Here is a 27786-nt window from a genome sequence, read left to right as displayed (position 1 = left end):
GTTCACTGTAATGTGTGCACTTAACTAGGTGCGCCACCACCTGGACCTTAGACTATAGCTTCTTGATTCAATCAAAGCTATAATCTACAAAAGCATTGTCTAGAAGACAGAAGAAAAAAAATTGCAAAATGCTTTACATTCTGGATGATTATAGAAGACAAGAAATATAATCAGTAAAAACTGAAATAATTCTAAGATTTTACTTAAAGAGGTTTGGGGCAATCAGTAAATAAGTTGAAGGAAAAAAATTTACCAATTAAGAGAAAAGGAATGTTTTCTTTTATGTACATAGACTAAAATCGGAACAATACACATAATGTTAGTGCCTCTGAGCTCAGATGGCACACATTCACAAAGCATTCCCATTTAATTTTTAAAATTTTTTTAGATTTATTTATTTATTCCTTTTTGTTGCCCTTATTGTTTTATTGTTGTAGTTCTTGATGTCGTCATTGTTGGATAGGACAGAGAGAAATGGAGAGAGGAGGGGAAGACAGAGAGAGGGAAAGAAAGACACCTGCAAACTAGCTATACCACTTGTGAAGCGACTCCCCTGCAGGTGGGGAACTGGGTGGGGCTCAGACCGGGATCCTTCTGCCTGTCCTTCTGCTTTGCCCCACGTGTGCTTAAACTGCTGCACTACCACCCAACTCCCGAACTCTCATATTTTTAAAAAGCAGAGATGGCAGAAAGCACAGGGACTGGCATCAGGATCCTAGTTTGAGCCCCCGGCTCCCCACCTACAGGGGTGTTCGATTCACAGGTGGTGAAGCAGGTCTGCAGGTGTCTTATCTTTCCCCATCCTCTCTCAATTTCTCTCTGTCAAAAAAAAAAAAAAACAGAGTGGAGACCAGGTGGTGTGTGCCCTTCCCCCAACCCGGAAAGCACACGTTATCGTGTGAGTATGTGAGTTAGAGCTCCTGGCCCCCGCACGAGAGTGCTTGCAGCAGGGGAAGCTTCATGAGTGGTAGAGCAGTGTTGTTGCTGTGTGTACTTCTTTCTTTCCTCTTCTATTTCTCTGTCTCTTAACCTCTGTTTGAAAAAGAAAAAAATGGCTAGCAGAAGTGGTGGAGTTGTGTGGGCATTGAGCCCCAACTACAGCCTTGGTCAGAGAGAGAGAGAGAGAGAGAGAGAGAGAGAGAGAGAAGGTGGGGAGAGAAAGACAAAGGACATTAAAGCAATTAGAAAAAATAATTTGATACATCAAAAATGATAGCAGCAACACATGCTAGAGAGGTTGTGGGGACAAAGGAACCTTCCTGCACTGCTGGTGGGAATGTAAATTGGTTCAACCCTTGTGGAGAGGAGTCTGGAGAACCCTTACAAGGCTTGAAATGAACCTTCCTTATGATCCAGTAATTCCTCTCCTAGGAATATATTCTAAGGACTCAGTCACACCCATCCAAAAAGATATATTTACACCTATGTTCATAGCAGCACAATTTGCAATAGATAAAACCTGGAAGCAACCTAGGTGCCCAACAACAGGTGACTGGCTGAGAAAATTGTGGTATATATATTCTATACTCTATGGAATACTACTCAGCTATTAAGAATAATGAACCCACCTTCTCTGACCCATCTTGGATGGAGCTAGAAGGAATTAAGTGAGGTTAAGTCAGAAAGAGAAAAAATAATTTGAGAACTGACAACAAAAAACTAACAAAAAGCCCTAAGGTACTCTCAAAGAGAAATAGAGAAACACAAAATAGTAGTTAGTAGAGAACTTAAATACACTTACTTCTGACAAATCATAGCAATTAAATTTTTTTCCGTAAGACTGAGTTTGATCCATATACCCTCATAGAAGCACCGTAGATAGCACCAGGGGAGCTCCATAGATGTTGGAGTCATCATTTTGTGTTTTCACTCCTCCCTTTCTCTTTTTAGTATAGAATAAAAATGAAACTGGAAGTAGCTCAGTGGTGCTGCACATGTGTGAGTTTTTGGATTTATTTCCTTTTTTTTTTTTTTTTTTTTAACCAGAGCATTGTTCAGCTCTGGCTTATGGGGGTGCAGGGGACTGAACCTAGGACTTTAGAGCCTCAGGCATGAGAGTCTCTTTGCATAACCATTATGTTATCTTCTACCTTATAGCACATTATGGTACATTATCCCAGTTTGTCCCTATTCAATAAAGTATTTTTAAAAAGGAAAAAAAGAAAATACCATTTGCATAGTCCATCTACCCTGAATGTATCTAATCATATCTGATCTGGGAAGCTAATCAAGGTCAGACCTAATTATTACCTGGTTGGAAGAAGTACTATATGTATAGTCAATTTATAAATAGAAAGGGAGAAAACAATTTTAAGAAACTGGTAAGAGTAAGAAAGGGGGCCTAGAGCAAATAGCAATAGCAAAATGATTTTATAAAAGACATTCACGACTGAGGCTCCAAAGCCTCAGGTGCAGTCTCCTGCACCACCATAAGTGAGAGCTGAGCTGTGCACTGGAAAAAAAAAAGGGGGGGGAGGTGGGTGGGAGTGGGGGGTGTGAATGGGGTTAATGGGAGCTATTTTCTTGGTATGTAAAATGCTTTGAAAAAATTTTTTATTTATAACATGGAAATATTGACAAGACCATAGGATGAGAAGGGTTCATTTCCACACAGTGCCCACCACCAGAACTCCATATCCCATCCCCTCCCCCGATAGCTTTTTTTTCTCTTTTTTTAATTTAATTTTTTGTTTATAAAAAGGAAACATTGACTAAACCATAGGATAAGAGGGGTACAACTTCACACAGTTCCTACCACCAGAACTCCGTATATCCCATCCTCTCCTGTGATAGCTTTCCTATTCTTTAACCCCGTGGGAATATGTTTCATATTTATATATGAATATATATTTATAAATATATATTCATATAGTCATTTATAAATATATATTCATTATAAATATGAAACATTTAACTTTTAATAATTGAAAAATATGTAAAGTGACAGTTTTCTCTCAGTATCTTTCTCTTTCATTAAAAAAATAAATAAAAATTTTAAAAAATGAGCGCATGTGGCGCATGTGCAAGGACCGACATAAGGATCCCTGTTCGAGGCCCCGGCTCCCCGCCTGCAGGGGAGTCACTTCACAGGCGGTGAAACATGTCTGCAGGTGTCTGTCTTTTTCTCCCCCTCTCTGTCTTCCCCTCCTCTCTCCATTTCTCTCTGTCCTGTCCAACAACGACGACATCAATAATAACTACAACAACAATAAAACAACGGCAACAAAAGGGAATAAATAAAAAAAATTGAGAAAAGATGTCTCAATATACACAAGTCAGTAAATATGACACATTAACAAAGTATAAAAATCTTGTGGTCATCTTCAAAAATACAGAAAACACATGGCAAACCACAACTCCTTTTCACGATAAAAACTCTCAACAGGGTCCAGGAGGCAGCTTAGTGGATGGAGTTTATATTGTACCATGAGTCATTCTCTGAGTTGGATTCCTGGTACCAAATGAGAATACTAAAGATAGCATTAAGTGGTCACAATAAATAGTAGAGTGATACTTAGGTATTGCTCCCTTTCTCTCTCAAAATATAAAATAAAAAAGGCTAGGAGGTAGCTCAGTGGTATGCCTTTGTGAGGCTCTGAGTTCATTCTCTGGCCTAGTACTTTAAAAAGTCACTGACTATCAAGAGAGGAAGTATATCTCAATACAATAAAACCCACATCTGATAAACCCACAGGAAATATCATATTCAATACTAAAAACATGAAAATTGTTCCACTAAGATCTTACACAAGAATGCCCATAAAATCAGATTTTCACTCTTGAATATTCATCCAAAAAATATTGTCTTGAAAAGATAGCTGCACTCCGGTGTTCACTGCTGCGTGATTTATAGGAGCTAAGAGGAAAATATCCTAAGCTTTCATTGTATAAGTACTATACAGTGGTCTCTATCTATAGTAAATCTGCTCTAAGAACTCCCCAGTGGGTTTTTGAAACTACAGATAGTACCAAACTTTACATTTGGTCTTCCCTATGAACATATGCCTATGATAAAGTTTAGTTATAAATTAGTCACAGTAGGAGGTTGGGCGGTGGCGCAGCAGGATAAGTGCACATGGCACGAAGTGCAAAGACTGGCTCAAGGATCCTGATTCAAGCCCCTGGTTCCCCACCTGCAGGATGGGTTGCTTCACAGGCAGTGAAGCAGGTCTGCAGGCATCTATCTATCTCTTCCCCTCTCTGTCTTCCCCATCTCTCTTGATTTCTCTCTTTCCTATCCAATAACAACGACAGCAATAACAGCAATAAGAACAACAACGATGATAAACAACAAGGGCAACAAAAGGGAAAAATAGCCTCCAGGAACAGTGGATTCATAGTGCAGGCACTGAGTGCCAGAGATAACCCTAGAGACAAAATAAATAAATAAAATAAAATTAATCACAGTAAAAGATAATGAGAGATAATAAACTAGGAAGACAACAGTACTAATCAGCTCTGGTTTTTGGTGGTGCTGGGGATTGAACCTGGAGCATTGATGCTTCAGGCATGAAAATCTTTTGGTAACAATTATGCTATTTCCAGGGCTGGGTGGTGGTGCACCTGCTTGAGAGCACATGTTACAATGCACAAGGACCCAGGAAAGCTTCGTGAGTGGTGAAGCAGGGCTGCAAGTGTCTGTCTCTCTCCCTCTCTGTTAACCCCTTCCTTCTCAATTTCTGACTTGTCTCTACCGAATAAATAAAGATAATAAAAATAAATTAAAAAGCAATTACACTATTTCCCCAGCCCAAGTGTTCTTTCTATTCTTTGAATAATTTATCATGGTGTATCATTTGTTTATTATTAAATTTGGGTTTCTGAGGCAGGAAAGTTAGCATCATGGTTATGCAAAAAGACTTTCATGCCTGAGGCTCTGAAGTCTCAGATTCAGTTCACCCTGCACTACCATAAGTTCTGATTAAAAGAGAAGAAAAAAGTTGGATATGATTTGTTGAGATTTTTGCTCATAAATATTGCCTTGGGGACAGAGTTAGATAGCATGATGATTATGCAAAGAGACTCTCTTGCCTGAAATTCCAAAGTCCCATTCCTGCCCCCCCCCCACCATAAGCCAGAGCTGAGCAGTGTTTTTGGTTAAAAGAAAAAAAAAGTATTGCCTTGTAATTTTCTGCTATCAAAGTAGTACTAATATCATAAAATAAATTTGGATGTGTTTCTTCTTCCTCCCCCTCCTCTTACTCTGCTACTGCTTCTCTCTCTTTCTCTCTCTTTTTTTTCTTTTTCTCCAGGGTTATTGCTGGGGCTCAGTGCCTGCACTGTGAATCCACTGTTCCTGGAGGCTATTTTTCCCCTTTTTGTTGCCCTTGTTTATTGTTTTTGTTATTCTTATTATTGTTGACATTTCTGTCATTGTTGGGTAGGATAGACATAAATCAAAAGAGGAGGGAAAGACAGAGAGGGGGAGAGAAAGATAGACACCTGCAGACCTCCTTCACCGCTTGTGACGCCACCCCCTGCATATGGGGGGGTTGCATAGGCTCTAACCAGGATGCTTGTGCAGGACCTTGCATTTAGCACCATGTACGCTTAACCCACTGTGCTACCGCCCTGGCCCCTCTTCTTCTATTCTTTCTCTTCCTCTTTCTCTTCTTCTTTCTCCCTCTCCTCCTCCTTGAAGAGTTTGAGAGGTTTTTGTATTAATTCTTCTTTTAACATAAATATGTTAAATCTTTGGTAACATTCCCCAGTGAAGCCATCTTTGTTTGTTGGGAGACTTGAATATCCTTTTTTCCTTCAGCTATGAAAACAGATTCCATCTACCCGACTGTTTTCTGTGGAAATTGCCTTCTGGATTCCCAGAATATTTAATAAAATTTTGATTGCTAATAATAGGGTGGGTGAAAAGTATCTATAACTTCGTTGCATATGTACATCTTTATTTCTAACCATAACTTGGAACTTCAAAAATACTAGTATTTACAGTTAAGATATTATTACCTTGTGATATAGAATAATGAATATTAAAAATTAAAGATGGGAAATGGGATAATTTTATGTCAGGTATATTTTATCACATTTTTTATGTTTATTTATTTATTTTCCCTTTTGTTGCCCTTGTTGTTTTAGTTATTATTGTTGTTGGTGTCATCGTTGTTGGATAGGACAGAGAAATGGAGAGAGGAGGGGAAGACAGAGAGGGGGAGGGAAGGATAGACACCTGCAGACCTGCTTCACCGCCTGTGAAGCGACTCCCCTGCAGGTGGGGAGCTGGGGGCTCGAACCGGGATCCTTCCATAGGTCCTTGCACTTTGCGCCACGTGTGCTTAACCTGCTGCGCTACCACCCGACTCCCCACTTTTTTTATAATTGATAAAATATGAAGAAATTTTAAAGACTGCATCATGTGAAGAAGTTTTTGTGTTTTTTTCCTATCCCATTTAATTACTAATGATGAGAATCATGTTTCAGGTTTATTACAGGTGGATTAACAGTTTCTGTCTCTTAATTTTATCAACAAAATTGAATTCAAAATAGAAAAATAGAGGTAGGGTACATATCTCACATTTAGCAGAATTGACTATATTGCAACTTCTGTTTTAATCTAGACATTGGAAGTGCCTCCCTCAAGGTTACATAGCCAATCACTTGCCGAATCCAACTTAGAATTCAGGTCTTTTTACCTAGAGTTTATTCAGCTTCCCCCCTGTACTCTAAGTTTAAGATATCAGACCTTTGTGTGGATAATGAGGCTCAGTGCCTGATCCATGAATGTACTGCTTCTGGCGACATTTTTTAGCAGAGGGTTTTATTTATTTGTTCTTGATAAAGACAAAGAAAAAAGTGAGAGGGAAGAAGATAGGGAAAGAGAAACCTGTAGCATTACTTCACCAATTATGAGTCTCCCCCTGAAGGTGGGGAATGGGGGTTGAACCCAAGTCTTTGTACATGGTTGTATGTACATTCTACTGGATGCACCACTGCCAGACCCCTTTCTGGTGCTCTAGTAGACTGTTCTTTCCTTTGATATTTGCTCAGTACTCAAAGAATTAAGTGTGAATAGTATTGTTAAAGAAAATACAATTATTTCAAAGTCTTTTACAATATTTTTTCCCTTCCTTTTTAGGATCTGGATATCATTCTGAGGTTGAAAATACTACACATTCTGTCTTCAAGTCAGCCAAATTTTACTTTCACCATCCAGTGCACCTACCAAGTGAGCAGGACTTTTGCCATGAGTCTTTAGGAAGGAGTATCTTCATGAGGCATTCTTGGAAAGATTGCTTTCCACATCATTCAGAGAAACATAGAGAACACATTTGTCTTTCTCCCCCTCATCAAAATGTGGAAAAGACAAAGACAGATTATACCAGAATAGAGAGCCTCAGTATCAATGTGAACTTGGAAAACAAAGAAACAGTACATACTACTAAAAATCAGATTAGAGATTCCCCACGATGTGATGAACAGATTAGTGATGACAAAAAGGATCATGACATCACAACTCAACACCCTGTGAGTTTGAATGAGCTCTGGAACAAATATCTAGAACGACAGAAAAAACAGAAACGTCCTGAGTTCAGTTGCAGGAAAGAACTATCCTTGGTGGAAAGACTTGATCGTTTAGCTAGACTTATTCAGAATCCTATCTCACATTCTCTCCGACCTTCGGAAAGTACACAGGATGAGAGCAGAGGGGAACAAAACAATAAGGAATGGAGTAGAAAGCAACAACAGTTGAAAAACAAGCTTCAGAAAAAGAAGCGATGTAAAGGCGTGGAGAAATGCCATAAAAACATAGATCTTAAGAGAAGCAGGAGGGTCTCTGCTCATCAAGTAGGGAAATCTAATCAGATTAAAATCGAACAGATCAAGTTTGATAAATACATTCTGAGCAAACAGCCGGGGGGTCATTATTTAAACACATCTTCAGATTCTCGACCCTCAGAGGAAAGTGATCCGCTCACAGATACTGCCACCAATATCCTCTCCACCACCACGTCTCCTGTGGATTCAGATATTTTGACTCAAACTGATAAAGAAGTGACTCTACGTGAAAGGAGCAGTTCTATTTCCACCATTGACACTGCCCGATTGGTCCAAGCTTTTGGCCATGAAAGAGTTTATTTATCACCCAGGCAAATTAAATTATACAACAGCATCATAGAGCAGCAGAGGAGATACCTTGAGAAACGAAGCAAGAAGAACAAGAAAGCACTGAATATAGGTCATCCACAAATGACCTCTGAGCACACCAGAAGGAAGCATGTCCAGGTACATGGCTACAAATTACATCTGGCAATGTGACTGCCTATCTCATGGACTTTTTAAAAGTTAAGCTTTGCACACAGGTGGAAAAAAAGCCAATTGCCCTTTCCTCACTATAATACTCCTTACCAACTGGAAAATAGTGAGAAAGTGTAGTACAGTGTTATTGTGAGTTGTCATTCTTTTCATTAGCATTCATTTATGAATTACTCTTTGGATGAAAGGTTTTGCTACTAAATCCTTCAGAATCTTCTAGGTATACCCCTGCCACAGGGGAATTGCAAGTTTAGAATGACATCCATTCTGAACAATATAGCCTGGGCTTTTATTTACTCCTCCCTGTCTTTCAGGAACTCTTGAGGTACTTTTAAACATATGCGTACACATACATACATAGTTTTACAAAGTAAATGTAACTTCAGAAGGGTACAAAACTAAATTGAAGTGGGAGGAGCTACAAAAATTATTTTAAAAATAAAGAATTGTGAATGATGAGAAAACAAGTGGAAACCACAAAAAAAAAAAAAAAAAGAACTATATCGTGGATATGGTTGCTAGGAGCAAGCCACAATTTTGTTTTCTAGCATATAGTGTTGCTAGAAGTTTGTGATCAGTTATTTATTTGAGTTGTATTATAAAAAGCTAAATTTTCAAAATCGTTGAAGGTATTTCTGATACTAAGGAGAAATTCCTCTCACTGGTTTTCATAAAGAAGGCACTACTGTGTAACAATCCTCAACAGCATCATTAAAATAGATTGATTAACAACACTCATAAAATTAAAGAGGTCTTTCAGTCAGGGCAGATCTCAAGGGATCACTAAATGCAGACCATTACTTTAGTAACCCAAGAATAAAATTTTAGACTATCTAGAGCAGTGCTCCCTCCCAAAAGGTACTTATAAAATGGTAGATTGGAGTATAGAAAGAAAATTATTAGGATTAATGTATTTTTCTTTATTATTATTTTTTCATTTTTATTATTGGATAGAGATAGAGAGAAATTGAGAGGGGAGGGGAGGGGTAGAGAGGAAAGAGACAGTAAAATACCTGCAGTCCTGCTTCACCACTTGTGAAGCCTTCCTTCTGCAGGTGGGGACCAGGGACTTGAACCTGGGTCTTTTTGCACAGTAATGTGTGTGCTTAACCAGGTGTGCCACCACCTGGCCCCATACATATATTTTTTTCTTAACATTTAAAAATTAATTTTTGTCTACATGAGTACAGTAGTAGTATATAGTATATAAATAAATGTCTACTTTGGAATTTATATTCAAAACTATCTTGTCATGAGGAGTGCATGATCAGAAAAAAAAATGGTGAACACTAATGTAAAAGTAAGGCATCTAGTTTATTTCTCACAGTTGAAGTTTCGGTAGGTATTAAATGGCAGTGGCTATGTTTATATAAATAGTACATTGTCACTTTTTTAAAGGATTTATTTATGTACTGGTGAGATAAGAGAAGGAAGGAAGACCAGACCATCACTCTGGAATGCATGTTAATGGGGATAGAACTCAGGACCTCAGGCTTGTGTTGAGGCTCTAGCACTTTAACGACTGTGCCACCTCCTGGTTTACCAATTTGACTTTTTCTAAAACTTAAGTGAAGAATTGGGGGTGACAAAAGATTAAAGCTTTTCATTTTAGAAAGGAGATGGGGAAAACTATGAAGGTAGAGGGTTGTGTATGTTTGTGTACACAATTTGGTGGCAATGAATACATCCACATGTTTTATAACCATCATGGCTATCTAGTTTAAGAGCATTTTCATCACCCAGTGGAAACCTTATACCCATTAAAGTTACTCTGTTTTCCCTTTCCACCAACCTCTGACAGTACTGAATATAGTCTCTGAAGTTGTCTTTTCTAGTTATTTTATATATAGATAATTGCAATCATATGACTTTTGTGTCATACTTGTGCCACTTAAGCACAGTGTTCTTGAGGCTTACCGATGCCTTAGCATGTATCAGTATAGTCACGAGTTGATCAGTGACGTTTTGATCAACAACTTTGTAGACAACTGAGATGTCAGTAGCCTATGCCATGTAGCCTAGGTGTGTAGTAGACTGTGCCATCTCTGTTTGTCGAATTCCATTCTGACAGTCACACAATAACACAATCACCTAATAATGCTTTTCTGAGAACATAGTGCATTAAATGACACATTAACATACTTCATTGCTTCTTATGGCTGAATAACATTGCCTATATATATTGCATTTTGGATTCCTTTGAATTGTTTCCACCTTTGGGGTATTATAATAGAAGTGATATAAACATGTGTAAGCAAGTTTTTGTTTGATCACCTTAATGTGTTTTTTTTTTTTTTGAGGTATATACTTAGGATTAGAAATACTAGGCCATATACTAATTTGATGTTGAGAATATTAAGGAATCACCAGTTTCCCACAGTGGCTATCTCATTTTACAGCACTTCCACCAATCTCTGAGTGCTCAGTTTCTCCACAGTCACTAAGTTTTTTAATTTACCTTTTATTTAAAGTTTCCCATCCTAATGGGCATGAAGTGGTATCTCATACATATTATCATTCTGATTGTGGTTTTGTTTTTATTTGCTTTTACACTTTCCTAGTGACAGTAAGCATCTTGCCACATATTTGTTGGTCATTTGCACATCCCTCTTTTGAAGAAATGTCTACTCCAGTCTTTGCCTATTTAAAAAAAAAAGTAGTGATAGGGTATGAACTCAGAGCCTTGCATATGCATGATACTACTTTTTAATTTTTTATTTAGAGGATTAAAAAAAAAGAAGGGGAGATACAGAGAAAGCAGAGACTAAGAAAGGAGAAACACCACATCACCACTCCACCACCTCCCCCTGACCCCCACTTCTATGCTGTCCATGGTACTCAGATATAAGGGCTTAAACTCAGGGCCACATGCGTTGTAAGACGTGTTCTATTGAGTGAATTAGCTCCTGGACTCTTAAAAAATTGTTTTTGAGTACTAAGAGTTCTTTAAATATTTAGACCCTATAGACTCTTACCAGATACATAATGTTTGTTCCCTCTCTCTGGGTTGCTTTTTACTTTTTACTACTGTTTACTGATGTACATTGTGTGTGTGTTCATGTTACTGCAGTGTACCTATTTCATTTATTTGCACTTCTGTTGTCATTTTTAGAAATCCTTGCTAAATCCTGCTGATGATGTGCATATATATGTATATGTATATCTATTTAAAGTTACATACCTTTAGCTCTTTCATTTGTTATCTCTGTGTATATTGTGTTAATTCTTGTATATAGTGAGAAGTAGGAGTCAGACATTTTTTCACATTGATGTTCAGTTACCCTAGCACCAGCTGTTAGACTATCCTTTCTCTGTTGCATAGTCTTAGTGTCCTTATCAGATGGGATTGATGTGTTCAGAGTGATGTGGCTGTAGACTTGGTGATGTTATCAAAAAATCAGTTGACTTTAGATGTGAAGATTTTGGGCTTTCAATTCTGCTCCACTTATCTATTTGCCTACTCATTTGCTATTACTGTTCTGTTTTTGTTTTCTCTAATTGCTATAGCTTTATGATAGGTTTTAAATTGAGAGATGTGAGTCCATTAGTTTTGTCCCAGTAAATACTGTTTGTCTATCCAATATCCTTGTGTTTCCATATGAATTTTAGGGTCACTGTTTTTACTACATAGGTTGATTTTATATGTGTGTGTATACAAATATATATACACATATGTATAATATATAAATGATATTTATTTTTATGAAAGAGATAGCAAGAGACACCAGAGCTCCACTCAGTTTTGGCATATAGTAATGCCAGAGTTTGAAACTACATCTTATAGGGCATCAGGCATGTAAGTGGTGTACTTGTACACAGTCTCCCTATCCAGGGACTTTGTTATTAACTGCAGTGAGCCCATAGATTGCTTTGAGTCTATTGCTATTTTGTGTGTGTGTGGGGGGGGGGGGTTGGAGAGACAGCCTAAACTTCAGCACTCCAGATTGAACTTTTTAAATACAGAGAGAGCCAGAGAAGGAGAAAGTGAGAGAAAAATACCATGGAACCAAAACTTCCCCAACTGTGGTGGGGCCAGGCTTGAAGCTGGGTCATGGACATGACATAGTAAACTTTCTCCCAGGTGAGATATCTTGCTGACCCAATACTAAATCTTTAAATCAATTTACACAGGATACCTTTAGTTCATTTATTTTACTATGATTAATAATGGTTTACAAGCTTATAAAATTATAGGGATGTAGTTCTTTACCACACCCTACCACCAAAGTTGTGTTCCCTTCCCTTGTAAGTAATTTAGGCCATTGATTTCTTTCTTATTTATTTATTTATAAAATGGAAACACTGACAAGACTATAGGATAAAAGGGATGCAATTCCCATCACCAGAGCTCCCTTTCCCATCCCCTCCTTTGATAGCTTTCCTATTCGTTAACCCCACGGTAATATGGACCCAGGGTCACCATGGGGTGCAGAAGGTGGGAGGTCTGGCTTCTGAAATTGCTTCCCTGCTGAACATGGGTGTTGACAAGTCAATCCATACTCCCAGCCTCTCTCTCTCTTTCCCTAGTGGGACAGGGCTCTGAGGAAGTGGAGCTCCAGGAGACATTGGTGGGGTCATCTGTCCACGGAAGTCCAGTTGGCATCATGGTAGCATCTTGAACCTGGTGGCTGATAAAGAGTTAACATATAAAGCCATACAAATTGTTGATTAATCATGAATCTAATGGCTGGGATACTGCAGATGAAGATTGTGGTCTCTGTTTTAGAAATAGCTAGTAGGTCTATTTTAGGTATATTCCAAAGGGCCCATAACTTTTACTAGTTTTTTCCTGAGCCTGGCATCTGATATGAAGGTGGACTCAGGTTATTGTCTGGGGAGATGATGTCTTGGCTGCAAAAAAGGCTAGAAAGCTGGATCAAGGAAGAGAGTAGCTCCCAAATATGGGAAAAGTATGTAAGTATTGTTAACTGTAAACCTCATCAATTTGATCTGAGGCCCATATTCAGCATAGGAGCCTATGTAACCTCTACATCCCTGTAGGTCTGAACTTGCATTCTGTGGTCATCAGTAGGAACATTCTGAGTTGCACCAATTTCAGGACCCATCTTCTTCAGGTGGTAGATAAACTGTGTTATCCAACCGTTCTTCAGAAGATGGAACATTCTCTACCATTGTTGATCCACATTGAGGACGAGATCCTATGGGTCCCCCAAAGGGGTTCATTATGTTATTCCTGATGGAGATGACCAGTGACAATGGGGGGAGAGGGATCTATTTGAGGTCTAGGCTCATCATGTTTGTGTGGGAATCCCAGGACTCCCCGACTAGGGCCCCAGCTGTTGGGGTGTAGGCCATTGATTTCTTTTAGCAGTTATTTGATAATTTTCAATGTGAAAGTATTGTACCTACTTCCTTAATTTTATTTCTAAATATATGACTTGATTTTTTTTTAACTATTACGTGTATAATTTAGTACACTAAGTATATTCATACTGTTGGCAAACAGCCGTATTTTATCTCTGGAACTCTTTTCATCTTGTAAAATTGAAGTACTCTACCTACACAAACAACTGTTCCTTGCAACTACCATTCTACTTTCTATCTGTATGAATCTGCCTACTCTAGGAACTTCATATATACTAGAATTTTCCTTTAAGATTTCCTTTGCCTGTATATGCCACCCTTTGCTTATTCATTCGTCAACAGACACAAACCAAACAGGTTCTTTTCTGCTTTTGACTATTGTGAATAATACTGCTGTGAACATGGTTGTACAAATATTTATTCAAGAGCATACTTTAAATTTGGGCGGGGGGGTTTCCAGAAGCAAAGAGGCTAGGTTATATGCCAGTGGTAGTTTTTAAAAATTTATTGATATAATGATAGTTTACAAGATTATAAGATGTTTGGTATCAATCTCTTGTCAGATGCAAATATTTTCTAACTGCTGGACTGCTTTTTTATCCTTAATTTCTATCCTTAATATCCTTAATTGTGGAATTTTCTTTTTCAATGTGTAGAAACTTTTCAATTTCATGTATTTAATCTTGTTTTAGTTTCACTTGCTCATGAGATTGAGTCTCCAAATACATCTTTGATATTACGATCATGAATTTTTATCTTTTTTTTTTTTAATTTAAGAAAGGAGACATTAACAAAACCGTAGGATAGGAGGGGTACAACTCCACACAATTCCCACCACCCGATCTCCATATCCCATCCCCTCCCCTGATAGCTTTCCCATTCTCTATCCCTCTGGGAGCATGGACCCAGGGTCGTTGTGGGTTGCAGAAGGTGGAAGGTCTGGCTTCTGTAATTGCTTCCCCACTGAACCTGGGCGAATTTTTATCTTTTAATGCTTTTTTTCTCTTTTAGATACAGAGAGGCAGAGCGAGTTAAAGAGACCACAGCATGAAAGGTTTTTTTCAGTGCAAAGGGAGCTGGCCTTGAATTTGGGTTACATGTGTGACAAAACAGACACTATACAAGTGAATTATTTTTCTGGCCCTCTTAATACTTTCAATGTGCTATTCTACTCTCTCCTTGCCTCTAGAGTTTGTTATGAGAAATGTTATGAAAATCAGATAGCCCTGCCTTTATATGTCTCTTCCTTCCCTCAGAAGCCTGCAATACTTTTTTTCTTTGACCTTGAATTTTGATGGTTTCATAATGATGTCTCTTGATGTAGGTCACTTCAGATTCAGAAAGTTGAGTGTTCTTTTAGCTTACTGGATGTCTATGTTCTGAATATTTGCCAGGTGTGGAAAACTTTTGGCTATAATTTCTATGGTCTCTCTTCCTTTTTCCCTGTCTTCTTCCTCTGGAATTTGTCTTTATTCTAATAGAGTCTTCTAGTTCACTGAGTTGCTACATTTTTTCCTAACCCTTTCTTCCCCGTCATCTTTGAATTCATTGTTTTCACTGTATCCTCTAGTTCTCTAGTCTCCTCTGTCTTATGGATGCTAGCTACTTTGACTTGTCATTTGAGTCAGATATACATTCAAATTGTCCTTCATAACCTATAATTCTATTTGGAACGTGTCTTGTATGTTTTCTGTTGACTTACTGAGAGAATTGCTCAAGTCCTGAATAATTTCTTTATCTTAAGATTCCTTAATTGACCTCATAGTGAATTTTCTAAATTCTTAACTTTGGCAAGTTCTTTAGTTCTGTATATTCCCAAGGTTCTCCTGTAGTCATTCTTTTCCATGGCCTCAGCCTTATTAATTTGGACAGTGGATATTTTGTGCATTTATCATGACTGCTGTTGTTGAGCCAGCAGGTGGCACTATGGCTACAGCACTGTATTTCCTTTCTGTTATATTGTCATGGAGAGGAGGAGAGGGGAATTATGATCAGTGAGATAATTTGACTGTATTGGTACTTTAGAGATATGGGACCTATTCCTGGACTTCTGTGGACTAGCTGTGTAGAAGCTGGTTTGTTTGTTTGTTTGTTTGTTTGTTTTTCTCCTGCATACTTGGATGGGCAGAGCTCACTTTACCAGCTACTGCCTGGGCGCGATTTCCTAACATTCTTCCTTCAGACTGGGGTGGACACAGAACTTCACTGTCAGTTCTCTTTTTATTATTTTTATTATTATAAATTTTATTTTACAAAATTACATATCAACAGGGATTTAAATCCGCACCATTCTCACCACCAGAGTTCTGAATCTTCCATCTCCCCACTGTAATCCACCACAGTTGCCCTAAGGTTGTGGATATGGTTATCATCCCTACAACTATCTGTCTACATGTATACAGAATTCCCCCTTTTTCTCCTGATGCAATCCTCTTTTCCCCTCTAAGCCACTCATGACAACATAACTACCTTTGTATGTCCCTCTCCTTTTCCTTCTCTCTCTCTTTGGGCGCTGATGGAGCTGGAGCTCCACTGTCAAGTTTTCAGTCAAGTTAACTCTCTGCCACACTGGTTAGTCTTTGAGCCATCCCATACCTGATTCTCCTGAGGTCAGGGGTTAAGATTGTCCAGAGATTCTCAACTCTGCTGTGACTCTGCTCCACAGTGTAGCTGCCAAGATGGTACCCGAGGCTGATAAGACATTTTGTTGGTAACAGTATTTTGTATTACAGCTTTATCATTCTACAGTCCTAGTGATAATACATACGATTCCTATTTCACTGCACCTTTACCCATCATTGTGTATTGTTTTCATTTTAGCAGTCATCACAGCGGATGTGAGGTGATAGCTCAGTATGGTTTTGATTTATCATTGCCTAATAATTAGTGATATTGATAATTTTTGCATGCTCATTTGTTATTTGGGTATCATCTTAAATTTCAAACTTCAAAAAAATTTATTTATAAAGTGGAAATATTGACAAGACTATAGGATAAGAAGGGTACATTTCCACACAATTTCCATCTCCAGAACTCCATATCCAGTCCCCTCCCTTGATAGCTTCCCTATTCTTGATCCCTCTGGGAGTATGGACCTAGGATCATTATGGAGTGCAGAAGGTGGAAGGTCTGGCTTCTGAAATTGCTTCTCTGCTGAACATGGGTGTTGATAGGTCGAGCCATACTCCCAGCCTGTCTTTCTCTTTCCCTAATGGGGCAGGGATCTGGGGAGGTGGGGCTCTAGGATACATGGTAGGGTCATCTGCCTAGGGAAGTCAGGTTGGCATCATGGTAGCATCTGGAACCTGGTGGCTGAAAACGAATCAAGATACAACGCAGAACAAATTGTGTACTAGTCATGAACCTAAAGACAAGAATATTGCAGATGAAGATTTGGGGTCTCCGTTTTGAAAATAGCTAGTAGGTCAATTTTCGGTATATTCCAAGGGGCCCGTAACTTTATATAAAAAAGCATATTTTGTTGTTGAGATGTAGGAGTTATGTATTCTGGAGATCAGCCTTTTATCAGATGTCTAATATGTAAATATTTTCTGAATCTCTTTCTCATTCTTTTGTATCTCTTTTGTTGTTACTTATTCTTTTGACTTCATATCTAAGACACCGTTGCCAAGTCCAATCTCATTAACTTTTTCTTCCACAAAGGTTTTACAATCTTTGTGTTAATGTTTAATTATCTGATCTATATTGAGGCAGTTATTATATATGGGTAAAGCTAGGTTCCAGCTTTTTTTGCATATGTATTTTAAAATATTTATTACCTTTTTGTTGCCCTTGTTATTATTGTTGTTATTTATGTTGTCGTTGTTGGATAGGACAGAGAGAAATGGAGAGAGGAGGGGAAGACAGAGGGGGGAAAGAAAGACACCTGCAGACCTGCTTCACCAGCTGTGAAGCGACTCCCCTGCAGGTGGGGAGCCTGGGGCTCGAACCAGGATCCTCATGCTGGTCTTTGCGCTTTGTGCCACGTGCACTTAACCCACTGCCCCCGACTCCCGCATATGTATTTTTTTAAGATTATTTGTTTTGGATAGAGACAGAAATTGAGAGGTAAGGGGAGGTAGAGAGGGAAAAAGACACTTGTAGCGCCTCTTCACCACTTGTAAAGTTTCCCTTTTGCTGGTGGGGACCAGGGCCTGGAACCTGAGCCCTTGCACATTGTAACCTGTGTGCTTAGCCAAGTGCACCGGCATCTGGCCCACATATGCTCATTTATCATCCTGGCGCCTTTTGTTGTAAAAAAAAAAAAAAAAAAAAAATTCCCCCACTGAAGGGTCTTGTTACCTTATGAAAAGTCACTTGACTATATCTAAGGCTTTGTTTTCATGCTGTTTATTTGATCAATTTATATGCCTCTCTTTTTAATGTAGTACTAGAAAGTGAATTGAGTTCTCATGTGCAATACCACCAAGAGACCTCTCTGGCTCACTGTTTTGTGTTTATTTTTGTTCTGCATACTTAAAAATTGAGAAAATAGATATAAAGAGATAGAGAAGGGGGCTTGAGGGGGCACAGACATGAAAGCTCCACCACACTGTCTGTGGAGTTCTCCTAAGTGCTACCACTAGTGCTCCCATGTAGTGCCAGGAAACATGGCAAAGTGTGTACTCCACCCGCTCAACTATCTCTAGACCCCTATATATTTGTCTTTTAAAACCTAGAAGTATTAGACTTCAAGCTTGCTTCCTTCCTTTCTTTCTTTCTTTCTCCCTCCCTCCCTCCCTCCCTTCCTTCCTTCCTTTCTTTTTTTAAATGAATTCAAGGCCCATACATATGCAACACCACTGAGTGGTCCTGTTTTGTTTATTTTTTGAGAGAGAAATACAGAAAAACACCACAGCACTGCTTCACTATCTGTAGAGCTCCCTTTGTACTGTCCATAATGTGCCTATTTGGTATCAGGACTCAAACCCAGGACTTCCCATATGGTAAGACACTCCTGCCAGGTAAGCTATCTTCTGCACGCCTCCAGCTTTGTTCTTTGTCAAAATTTCTTCAGCTATTTCAGTGTCTCTTGAATTTCCATATGAATCTTAGTTTTTTTTTATTTCTTTTGACAATTTTAAGTAGATTAAAACATTTTTTTATATAGTGATGAGACCAAAAAGTTTGTACTTTCCATTCATGCATACATGGGTTTTCTTTAGTTGCTCTGGCATTCTGTAGTTACTACAGTGTTCTCCCATGGTAAGTTAACTGGAATGTCTAAATTCTTCCATTCTTCATATGTGTATGTATGTGTAGAGGTGGGAGAGAATGTGCTGTGATAGAATGACATTCTGTGTTGGGTTGTTTTCTGTTATGTATTTGAGTTGCTGGCATAAACTGGCCACCTGTGACCCTGAACTTTAATAAGACAAGTGAATGAATGAACTTAAATGTTTGGGGTATTAATTTAGAAATTTGTTGATATTTGATTTTTTACATTTTTTTTTTTTTTAATATCAGTGTACTACTTAGCTCTGGGACCTTAGAGCCTCCTATATGAGAGTCATTTACATAACCCGTATACTATCTCACTGACCCATTATATTTTTCTCCATTTTATTGGAATTTACAGTATAGTTGTTGACCCCAAGGCCATATATATATTTTAACCTGGCACCTCAGGGCCTCAAACATGAGAATCTTTTTGCATAACCATTATGCTGTCTCCTCTGAACCCTCCTCTCCAAAGAGGTTTAATGAGGGAAAGGAAGAGAAGATCAGAACACTACTGTGGCTCATGCAGTGTCAGGTATTGAACTCAGGATCTCCTGCAAGAGGGTCTGACACTTCACTATTCCACCTCCCAGGCGTGCTTGCGGATTGATGTTTTAATGATCGGAAATATGACCTAGTATCATAACTCTTACATCAGTTAGTTTTTGGTAATATTGGTATTGTTATACATCATGTCACTTAAATTCACAATTTCCAGTGACTTACTATTTTTTATAGTTTTTATTTGTTAATGAGGGGTAGGAGGAGAGAGAGAAAAAAAACAGACATCACTGTGGTACGTGAGCTCTTGGGGAATCAAACTGAGGACCTCATGCCTGAGAGTCCAGTGCTTTTATCTACTGTGCCACCTTCCGAACTAGTCCAATGACTTATAAAAATTGTTGAGGGATAAATCTAATTAGTTTCTTAATTTCATTTTTCTCTTTATTATTAATATAGATAGCAACTGATTTTTGTGCACTAATCTTGTATTCTATAACTTGATTCATTTGTTAACTCTTAACAGCTTGCTTGTAGGGTTTTTGGTTTGTTTGTTTATTTTTAGGATTATATATAAAGTCATGGCTCTTAGGAATAGTCTTCACTTCTGTCTTCCAATTTGGAAGCGACAGTTTTTACCACACCTTGCCTCTAACCAAAGTATTAAGTATCACTCCATCAAAGTCTGATAATCCTCCTTTACCTTTTACCTCATTCCCCCAGCATTTAGTTTCCCTTGATAACCTCAGTTCTGCAGTTTGAGATCAAAGTTGTTCCTTCCTTTGACTTTGCCTGTTCCTTTTTTCTCTTTATTTCCTTTGTATGAGGAAACACTAAGTATTTTCATTTTATATAATCCCCCCACCCTTTTTAAAGATTTTATTGTATTCATGAAGAAGGTAGGCAGAGAGAGAGAGAGAGAAAGAAAGAACCAGACATCACTCTGATATATGTGTGCTGCTAAGGATTGAACTGTGAACCTCACGTTTAAGTGTCCAATGCTTTATCTACTACTGCGCCACCTTCTGGACCACAATATATTAATCCCTTTAGTAGTTTCCTAGGACTACCTTAGTAGAAGTGAATTCTTTTGACTGCTGCTTATCTGAAAAGCTCCTCATTGCTCCATCCAACCTGACATAAACTAACTGGATAGTGTTCTTTCGTGGAGATCTTTGCCATTCAAAACTTTGAGTATGTCCTGTCATTCCTTTTTAGTCTATAGAGTCTGTTGAAAAATCAGTTTATAGCCTTATAGGAGTTCTTCTATAGATTGTGCTCTTTCTCTTGTGTTTATTTTTCTCTCCCTACATTTTATTTTTGCCATTTTAATTACTGTATACTTTGGTAATATTAGGTTTGCATTCTTTCCTTCCTTCCCTCCACCTTCCCTCTGTCTGTCTTTCTCTTTTCCCTTTCTCTGTTCCTTCCTCATTAAACATACTGAATATGAGGGCCTGTCTCCATCATTCTTGGCTAATATTTTTTCAAAAAAGAATTCTGTCCCGTGGCCTAGGAGGTGGCACAGTGGATAAAGCACTGACTCTTGGCCATAAGGTCCGGAGTTCAATACCCAGCAACACATGTACCAGAGTGATGTCTGGTTCTTTCTCACTCTTTTCCTCTTTTTCTCATTAATAAAATCTTAAAAAAAAAAAAAAAAAAGAAAGAAAGAAAGAATTCTGTCTCTTCTGGCACCTAAATGATAACAAATGTCCCTCCTCATTATATTGTCCCATGATGCTTTTATATTGTCTTAATTCCTTTAAGTTCTTTTTGCTGTGTGTGTGTGTGTGTGTGTGTGTGTGTGTGTGTGTGAGTGTGTTTCCTCTGCTTTGTCTTTCTATTTACCACTTTGACCTATGGCTTCTTTTGTTGGGGAGCCTTCCACTATGTGTGTGTTTTAATTTTACAAACCATTTTGTGTTTGTGATTAATAATTGTTTTAAAATATTGTAAGATTGGGGGTTGGGCGGTAGTGCAGTGGGTTAAGCGCACATGGCGCAAAGTGCAAGGACTGGTGTAAAGACCCCAGTCCGGGCCCCCAGCTTCCCGCCTGCAGGGAAGTCACTTCACAGGCAGTGAAGCAGGTCTACAGGTGTCTATCTTTCTCTCCCCCTCTCTGTCTTCCCCTTCTCTCTCCATTTCTCTCTGTCTTATCCAACAACGATGACATCAATAACAATAATAATAACTACAACAACAATAAAACAAGGGCAACAAGAGGGAGGAAAAGAATATATATGTATAGTAAGATTACAGGGTGTAGTTCCACAATGCACCTACCACCAAAGTTCTGTGCCCTCACACTGCCAACAGAACCACCATAGTTCTCACAAAGTCTTAGAAATAATTTACGTCTGGTTATTTCTTTATTTTACAAGTCCATGTGTTTCAGTTTTCTAGATTCTACATATAAGTGAAACCATCTTAGCATAATCACTTCTAGTTCCATCTGTTTTGTCCCAAAGGAAACAATCATTTTTTTATTGCAGAGTAGTATTCCATGGAGTATATGTATATCATAATTTCTCTATCCAATCATCTCTCAATGGGCATTTAGGCTGTTTCTACTCTTTTGCTATTGAGAATAATGCAGCTATGAACATAGGGGTGCTTATGTTCTTTCAAATAGTTTTTTAAATATAAATGTCCATGCAAATTTATTTTGGATTTATTAATTTATTTCTGTCTTTTTCTCTAAAATCTTGCCAACACTTGACATTTCCTGTTTTGTTGATGTACGTCATTCTCATGAATATAAGGTAGAATCCCAGTGTAATTTTATCTTGCATTTCTCTAATGATAGGTGGTACATGCTTCATATGTTTGTGGGCCATGTGTATCTCTTCTGTAGAAAATTGTATTTAGTTCTTTGCCTTTTTTCTTTTGTTGAGCTGTATGATTTTTTTAATAGATTAGTTTCTTGTCAGATATGTAATGTGCAGACATCTTCCAGTTACTCCATTGCTGGTTTATCCTTGTGTAGTGTCCCTTTGATGTATAGAAGCTTTTTAGTTTGATATAGTCCCATTTATCTAATCTTGTTTTCATTTCACATTCCCGTGGGGTTGAGTCTCTAAATACATCTCTGATGTTAAGATCCCGCAGCCTTTCACTGATGTTTTCTTCTATTATTTTCTAGTTTCAAGTCTAACATTCAGGACTTTGATCTGTTTTAAGCTGATTTTGGTGGATGGTGTTAAGTAGTCTTCTCATACTTTGAAATAGATAAAAGATATAGAAAATATTAGTTTTAGTAATAATGACTTTGATTTAAAATACTTATTTCATTCCCAGAACACAGTATCTACAGTTATTTCTAATGTCAATGGGCTATTTACAAAGATTAGTTGTACATTTAACAAAATGTTGGAAAGACCCAAAACTAGATTTATGACAAGTTTATATTCTCTGTCATACAATGGAGTTGGAATTAACTATACACTTTTAAAAACATAAACAGTTGAAAATCATTCTAATCTTGGAGGTTATAAAAGATTGAAAATTTATTATTAAATACTTTTTTCACTTAAAAATTATAAAAATATATATCCAGAACATATGGCATGTAATTACATCTCTGTTTAAAAGAAAATGTATATAGCCTTAGAAGGTATTTTAGTTAAATCTAATTAGGAAATAATTAAAATAATCACTTTAATAAGTGGGCCCTCAAAATTGATCACTATAGCCAAAATATGATTAAAAAGAAAAAGAAAGCAAGAGCCAGGCAGTGGTTCACCCAGTTGAGTGCATGTACCAAGATCTGGGTATAAGCCCCTCATCCCTACCTTCAGTGGGGGAAGCTACAGCAGCAGTGAAACAGTGCTGCAGGTATATCTTTCTCTCCCTCCCTTCTCAGTTTCTTTCTGTCTTTATTAAAAGGGGGGGGATAAAAAGGAAAAATAAAACTATTCACTAGGTGCAGTGGATATGTCTTGCAGATACTGAACCCTAGCAGTAACTCTGGTGGCAATTAAAATAAGAAAAGAGAACAGATCAGTCTCTGGTTTTTCTGACAAGGGGTAGAAGGCATTAGTGATATGGATGGTATAACTGCAGACAAAGAGGTGGTTTCCTTAAATTATATTCAGCTTTAGACTGATATATTTTAAATCTAGATTAGATGGATGATTTTCCAGGAAAATATAAATTAAGAATGTTGACCAAGAAATTTAAAACCTGGGCTTAGGCAGAGACTTTCATGCTTGAGGCTCCAAAGTTTCAGGTCAGCGCTCCACACCACACCATAAGCCAGAGCTGAGCTGTGTTCTGGTAACAAAACAAAAACAAAAAAATTAAAACTAGATCACTAGCAATAGTATTTGAACACCTGTGCATAACTGATAGTCCGTACTTCTATGTGCTGCTCCTTAGAAAATTTGTACAAACATATTTCTCCTAAAAAGCATAAGATTGTCTTTAAATACTTGTTTCAGGGTAAGAAAGTGATAGTCATTAATATATGAGGAAAAATTATATCATTTTACTAAACTGAACTCTAGTAAGATAGATGTGGTATTTAATAGCCTACAGTTCTTTTGAAATGTCCACCCAAAACAACTAAAGTAGTATGTGAACACATCAAAACATATCAGATGTGGAGGTCTGAAGAGTAAGTTAAACTTGACCAAAATACAAAAGGTGTCCTTATTTTCACTTGAAGTGAAAATAGCATAAATAGGGGGCTGGGTGGTGGTGCACCTACATAAGTACACACACTACAGTGTGTAAGGACCTGGGTTCGAGTCCCCAGGCCCCACCTGCAGGGGGAAGCTTCACAAGTGGTGCATCAGGACTGCAGGTGTCTCTCTGTCTCTATTCCTTTCTATTACCCCCTTCCCTGTAAATGTATGGCTGTCTCTATCCAGTAACTAAAGATAAGGGAAAAAAATGTTAAAAAAGGAAATAGCATTAATGTATCAGACCTGAGTATGTTATGAGCGAATTAAAGATTTTAGAGTCATTCCATGTAAATGTGATCATAATCCTCTTAAATAATAAAAAGAAGATATATTTGAGAAAATATAGAGGAGAAAAATTGATAAGTGAATTATGATCTATAAGTGCAGACACTTATAGATCATAATTTCCAAACTTGGTAGAAAATACTTTACAGCCTCTACTTGTTTTTTGTTTGTTTGTTTGTTTTTAACCAGAGCACTATTAAGCTCTGGCTTATGGTGGTGCAGGGAATTGAACATGGGACTTTGGAGCCTCAGGCATGAAAGTCAGTTTGCATGATCATTATGCTATGTACCCTCCACCCAGGCCTCTACCTTTTAATTCTACCCCCCTCTACAAAAATTTCATGGTTATTTTCTATCCTAGTTTTTCTCATAATAACTGGATACTTTACTCTTTTTTATTTTTATATTTATTTATTTGCCTCCAGGCTTCTCACTGTGGCTTGGTGCCTGCACTACGAATCCACTGCTCCTAGAGGCCACTCCCCCCAATTTTTTTTTTTTTTGCCCTTGTCATTTCTGTTGTTGTTGGACAGGACAGAGAAATTGAGAGAGAAGGAATAGACAGAGGGGGAGAGAAAGGTAGACACCTGCAGACCTGCTTCACCACCCATGAAGCGACCCCCCTGCAGCTGGGAAGCTGGGGGCTCAAACCGGGATCCTTATGCCTATCTTTGCGCTGGGAAGCCGGGGGCTCAAACCGGGATCCTTATGCCTATCTTTGCGCTTTGCTCCATGTGCACTTAACCCATTGCACTACCGCCTGGCAAAAATGGACTAGTCCATTTTTGCTTTTCTACTTCAAGCCCTGTCATTTTCTGGGAAATTTTAATATTTTTGCACATATCTGAAAACTTCACAAGAAAAGACTATGCACTTGGTATCATAAACTATATTTCTGATTGTGTGTTTCTGGTCCTAAATTTGAACAATTACATCTGAATTAATATGAACCCTTTCTTCTAAAAGAAAATCATCTCTCTGCAGGCACATGCCTGACAGAAGATCAACAATAGAAAAGCTTCCTACATGAAGACAGCCTTATATGGCCATGTGAGAAAATAGTCTTCTTGTACTGGATTTGCCTTCCTAAATTCAGTTTCCACCGAAAATAATATTGTAAATGAAAAGGGTTTTTTTCTTTTTCTGTGTCTATCATATGTTATCTCTACTCAACAAATAAGATTTGAGTTAAATTAAACTAAAAAGTACTTCAAAAAGACCTGAAGCATGTCTGAAGTGGTGACAGTTGCTTTCTTTTCCCGGTATGGAATACAAAACCAGCAGGTGAGTTTGCTCTTATAATGGTAGAAATTAGAAGCAGCCAGCTAGCATATAACTCTTGATATTGCAACAGAAAACTTTAATTATGGTAACTGGCAATATCACCGAAACCTTTCTTTTTGTATAAGCCCTACTGCAGTTTGGGAGACTTATCCCAGGCCCTGAAGGGATGGTATTGCTAGAGGAGATGCCTGATGCTCTCCCATGGACTAAGTGAACTGTAGTGATACACTGACAACATCTGTAAATGAAATCAACAGAATGATGCTCCGTCCCATGGTGGGTCTTCAGCACGAGTTGTCTGAGATTGCATGCTTGTGCATTGTGATGACTGTGAATCTGAGAATCAGCATGGTGTGATTGCATGATTTTGACAGTTTGTACTTGGTGTGTTTAGTACTACATCCAGTGCCCACATTTTTATTGGATTGTCTTTATTCTGTGAAAATGACACTTGATTATCTTCCATTATTCTTATATCCCTGATTGATTGACACAGGAAATGTGGGATCATCAAGCATAAAGGGGCTGGCAGAATAGCTGGCTGGGATAGGACACTGCTTTGTATATGTGCAACCCAGATCCCAGCCCAGCCCCCATCTCATTGAAGAAAGCTTTGTTGTGGCCTGTCACTTTCTGTCTCTCTACCTCTCTGTCTACAGAAAAGAAAAGGGGTGGGGTGGAGGCTGGGAGATAGCTCACACAGTAGGGCTCACACCTTTCTGTGCAAGAGGCCCTGAATTCTGAATTTGAATTCTGTATTTGAATTCTGGTACCACATTAGAGGACCATGAATACTGAAAAAGTACTATAGCATCTCAAAAAAATTCATATATATATATATATATATATATATATGGGAGGGAGGGATGGGCCCTGGGTTCATTCCCTATGCAGCATTGAGAAAAAAAAGGGGGGAAAGCTTCCACTAAAGATAGAGCTTTATAACCCACATTTTTTGGTTCGCATATATGAAGATAGGCACATTATTTCTCTAGCCACACTTAATGTTTTCATTTTTACTTACATTGTAGCATGTATTTATTTTTTGTTACGGCCAGCAGTACTTCATTGTATGAATACACCACATTTTATTTATCTGTCAGTTAATGGACATTTAGGTTTCTTCCACTTTTAACTATCATTAATAGTGCTATGAACATTGAAGCACAGTTTTGTGTATTTTCACTTGGGGGCACTGACTGAGCATTTTATTTATGTTGGATCATAATGATGATTGCATAACTGAGGAATTAACGGACTGTTATTCCAACTATCCCTTTTATATTTCCACCAGCACTGTATGATGGTTCCAGTCTTCATGTCCTAGAAAACTTTTACTTTTGTTCTATTGATTTTCACCATTCTTTAGGATGGTGAAACCTTTTAAGGTTAGATAAATAGTTTTTTAGCTAATTTAATTTTATGCTGTTTTCTCATTTTTAAATGTTGGAAGGGACCATCAATACACCTGTGTGTGCTTCAATAGCTCCATTGCTTCCTTTCTGCTTGTGGTCAACTGTCCTATTTATATATGGCTGCTATTATCAAAGGTTTTTACAATCCAAATTTTGTCTACATTGGATTTTCAGGGTCCATTTCCAGCTCTCTCTGAAGGCATAGAAAGTGGATCAAGCCTACCTCTCAGGATCCTATCCCTCTCTGAAAGTACTTTCTCTCAAATGTTCACTTTGAACCATTCTTCTCAGGTCTTGCTTTCTACTCTCCTTTCCCAAGAGAGTGTCTACTCTCCTTTCCCAGGAGAGAGATTTATTTATTAGTGATTGAATAATGGTTTACAAGACTATAAGATTACAGGGGTATAGTTCTATACTTCACCCCCATCAAAGTCCTTGACAATAATCCTCTTCCCCAACCATAGTTCTTACAACTTCTTAGTTTAGTCTCCTTTTTTCAAGTTCATGTGTTTCAATTCCCTGTGTCCCACATATGAGTAAAACCACCCCGTATTTGCCTTTCACCTATACTTCACTGAGCACAATTACCTCCAACTTCATCCATTTCATCCTGTAGGATACAATATCTTTTTAAAATTACAGGATAGTATTCCATTGAATATATGCCCCATGATATCTTTATCCTGTTGTCTGTGTATGGACATTTAGGTGGCTTCCATTCCTTGGTGATTATGAATAAAGCAGCTATGAATATAGGGGTACATATATCCCTTTGAATTGGTATTTTTATGTTGCATGGATAT

The 27786-nt window shown here is 38.0% G+C and overlaps 1 protein-coding gene across 1 annotated transcript in view; it reads left to right on the top strand.

Annotated features, from left to right (window-relative positions):
- The window catches only part of ALMS1 (ALMS1 centrosome and basal body associated protein), a 109042-nt gene that overhangs the window by 69691 nt on the left and 11565 nt on the right, over nt 1–27786 (top strand). Inside the window, exon 16 of the mRNA XM_060188426.1 lies at nt 7088–8235. Within this exon, the coding sequence (XP_060044409.1) occupies nt 7088–8235 (1148 nt within the window). The remainder of the gene's footprint in view (nt 1–7087; nt 8236–27786) is intronic.

This window comes from Erinaceus europaeus, chromosome 3 (assembly GCF_950295315.1).
Source record: "Erinaceus europaeus chromosome 3, mEriEur2.1, whole genome shotgun sequence".
Lineage (NCBI taxonomy): Eukaryota > Metazoa > Chordata > Mammalia > Eulipotyphla > Erinaceidae > Erinaceus > Erinaceus europaeus.
Note: the sequence above shows the minus strand (reverse complement) of the source record. Positions and strands in the feature narration are given on the sequence as shown.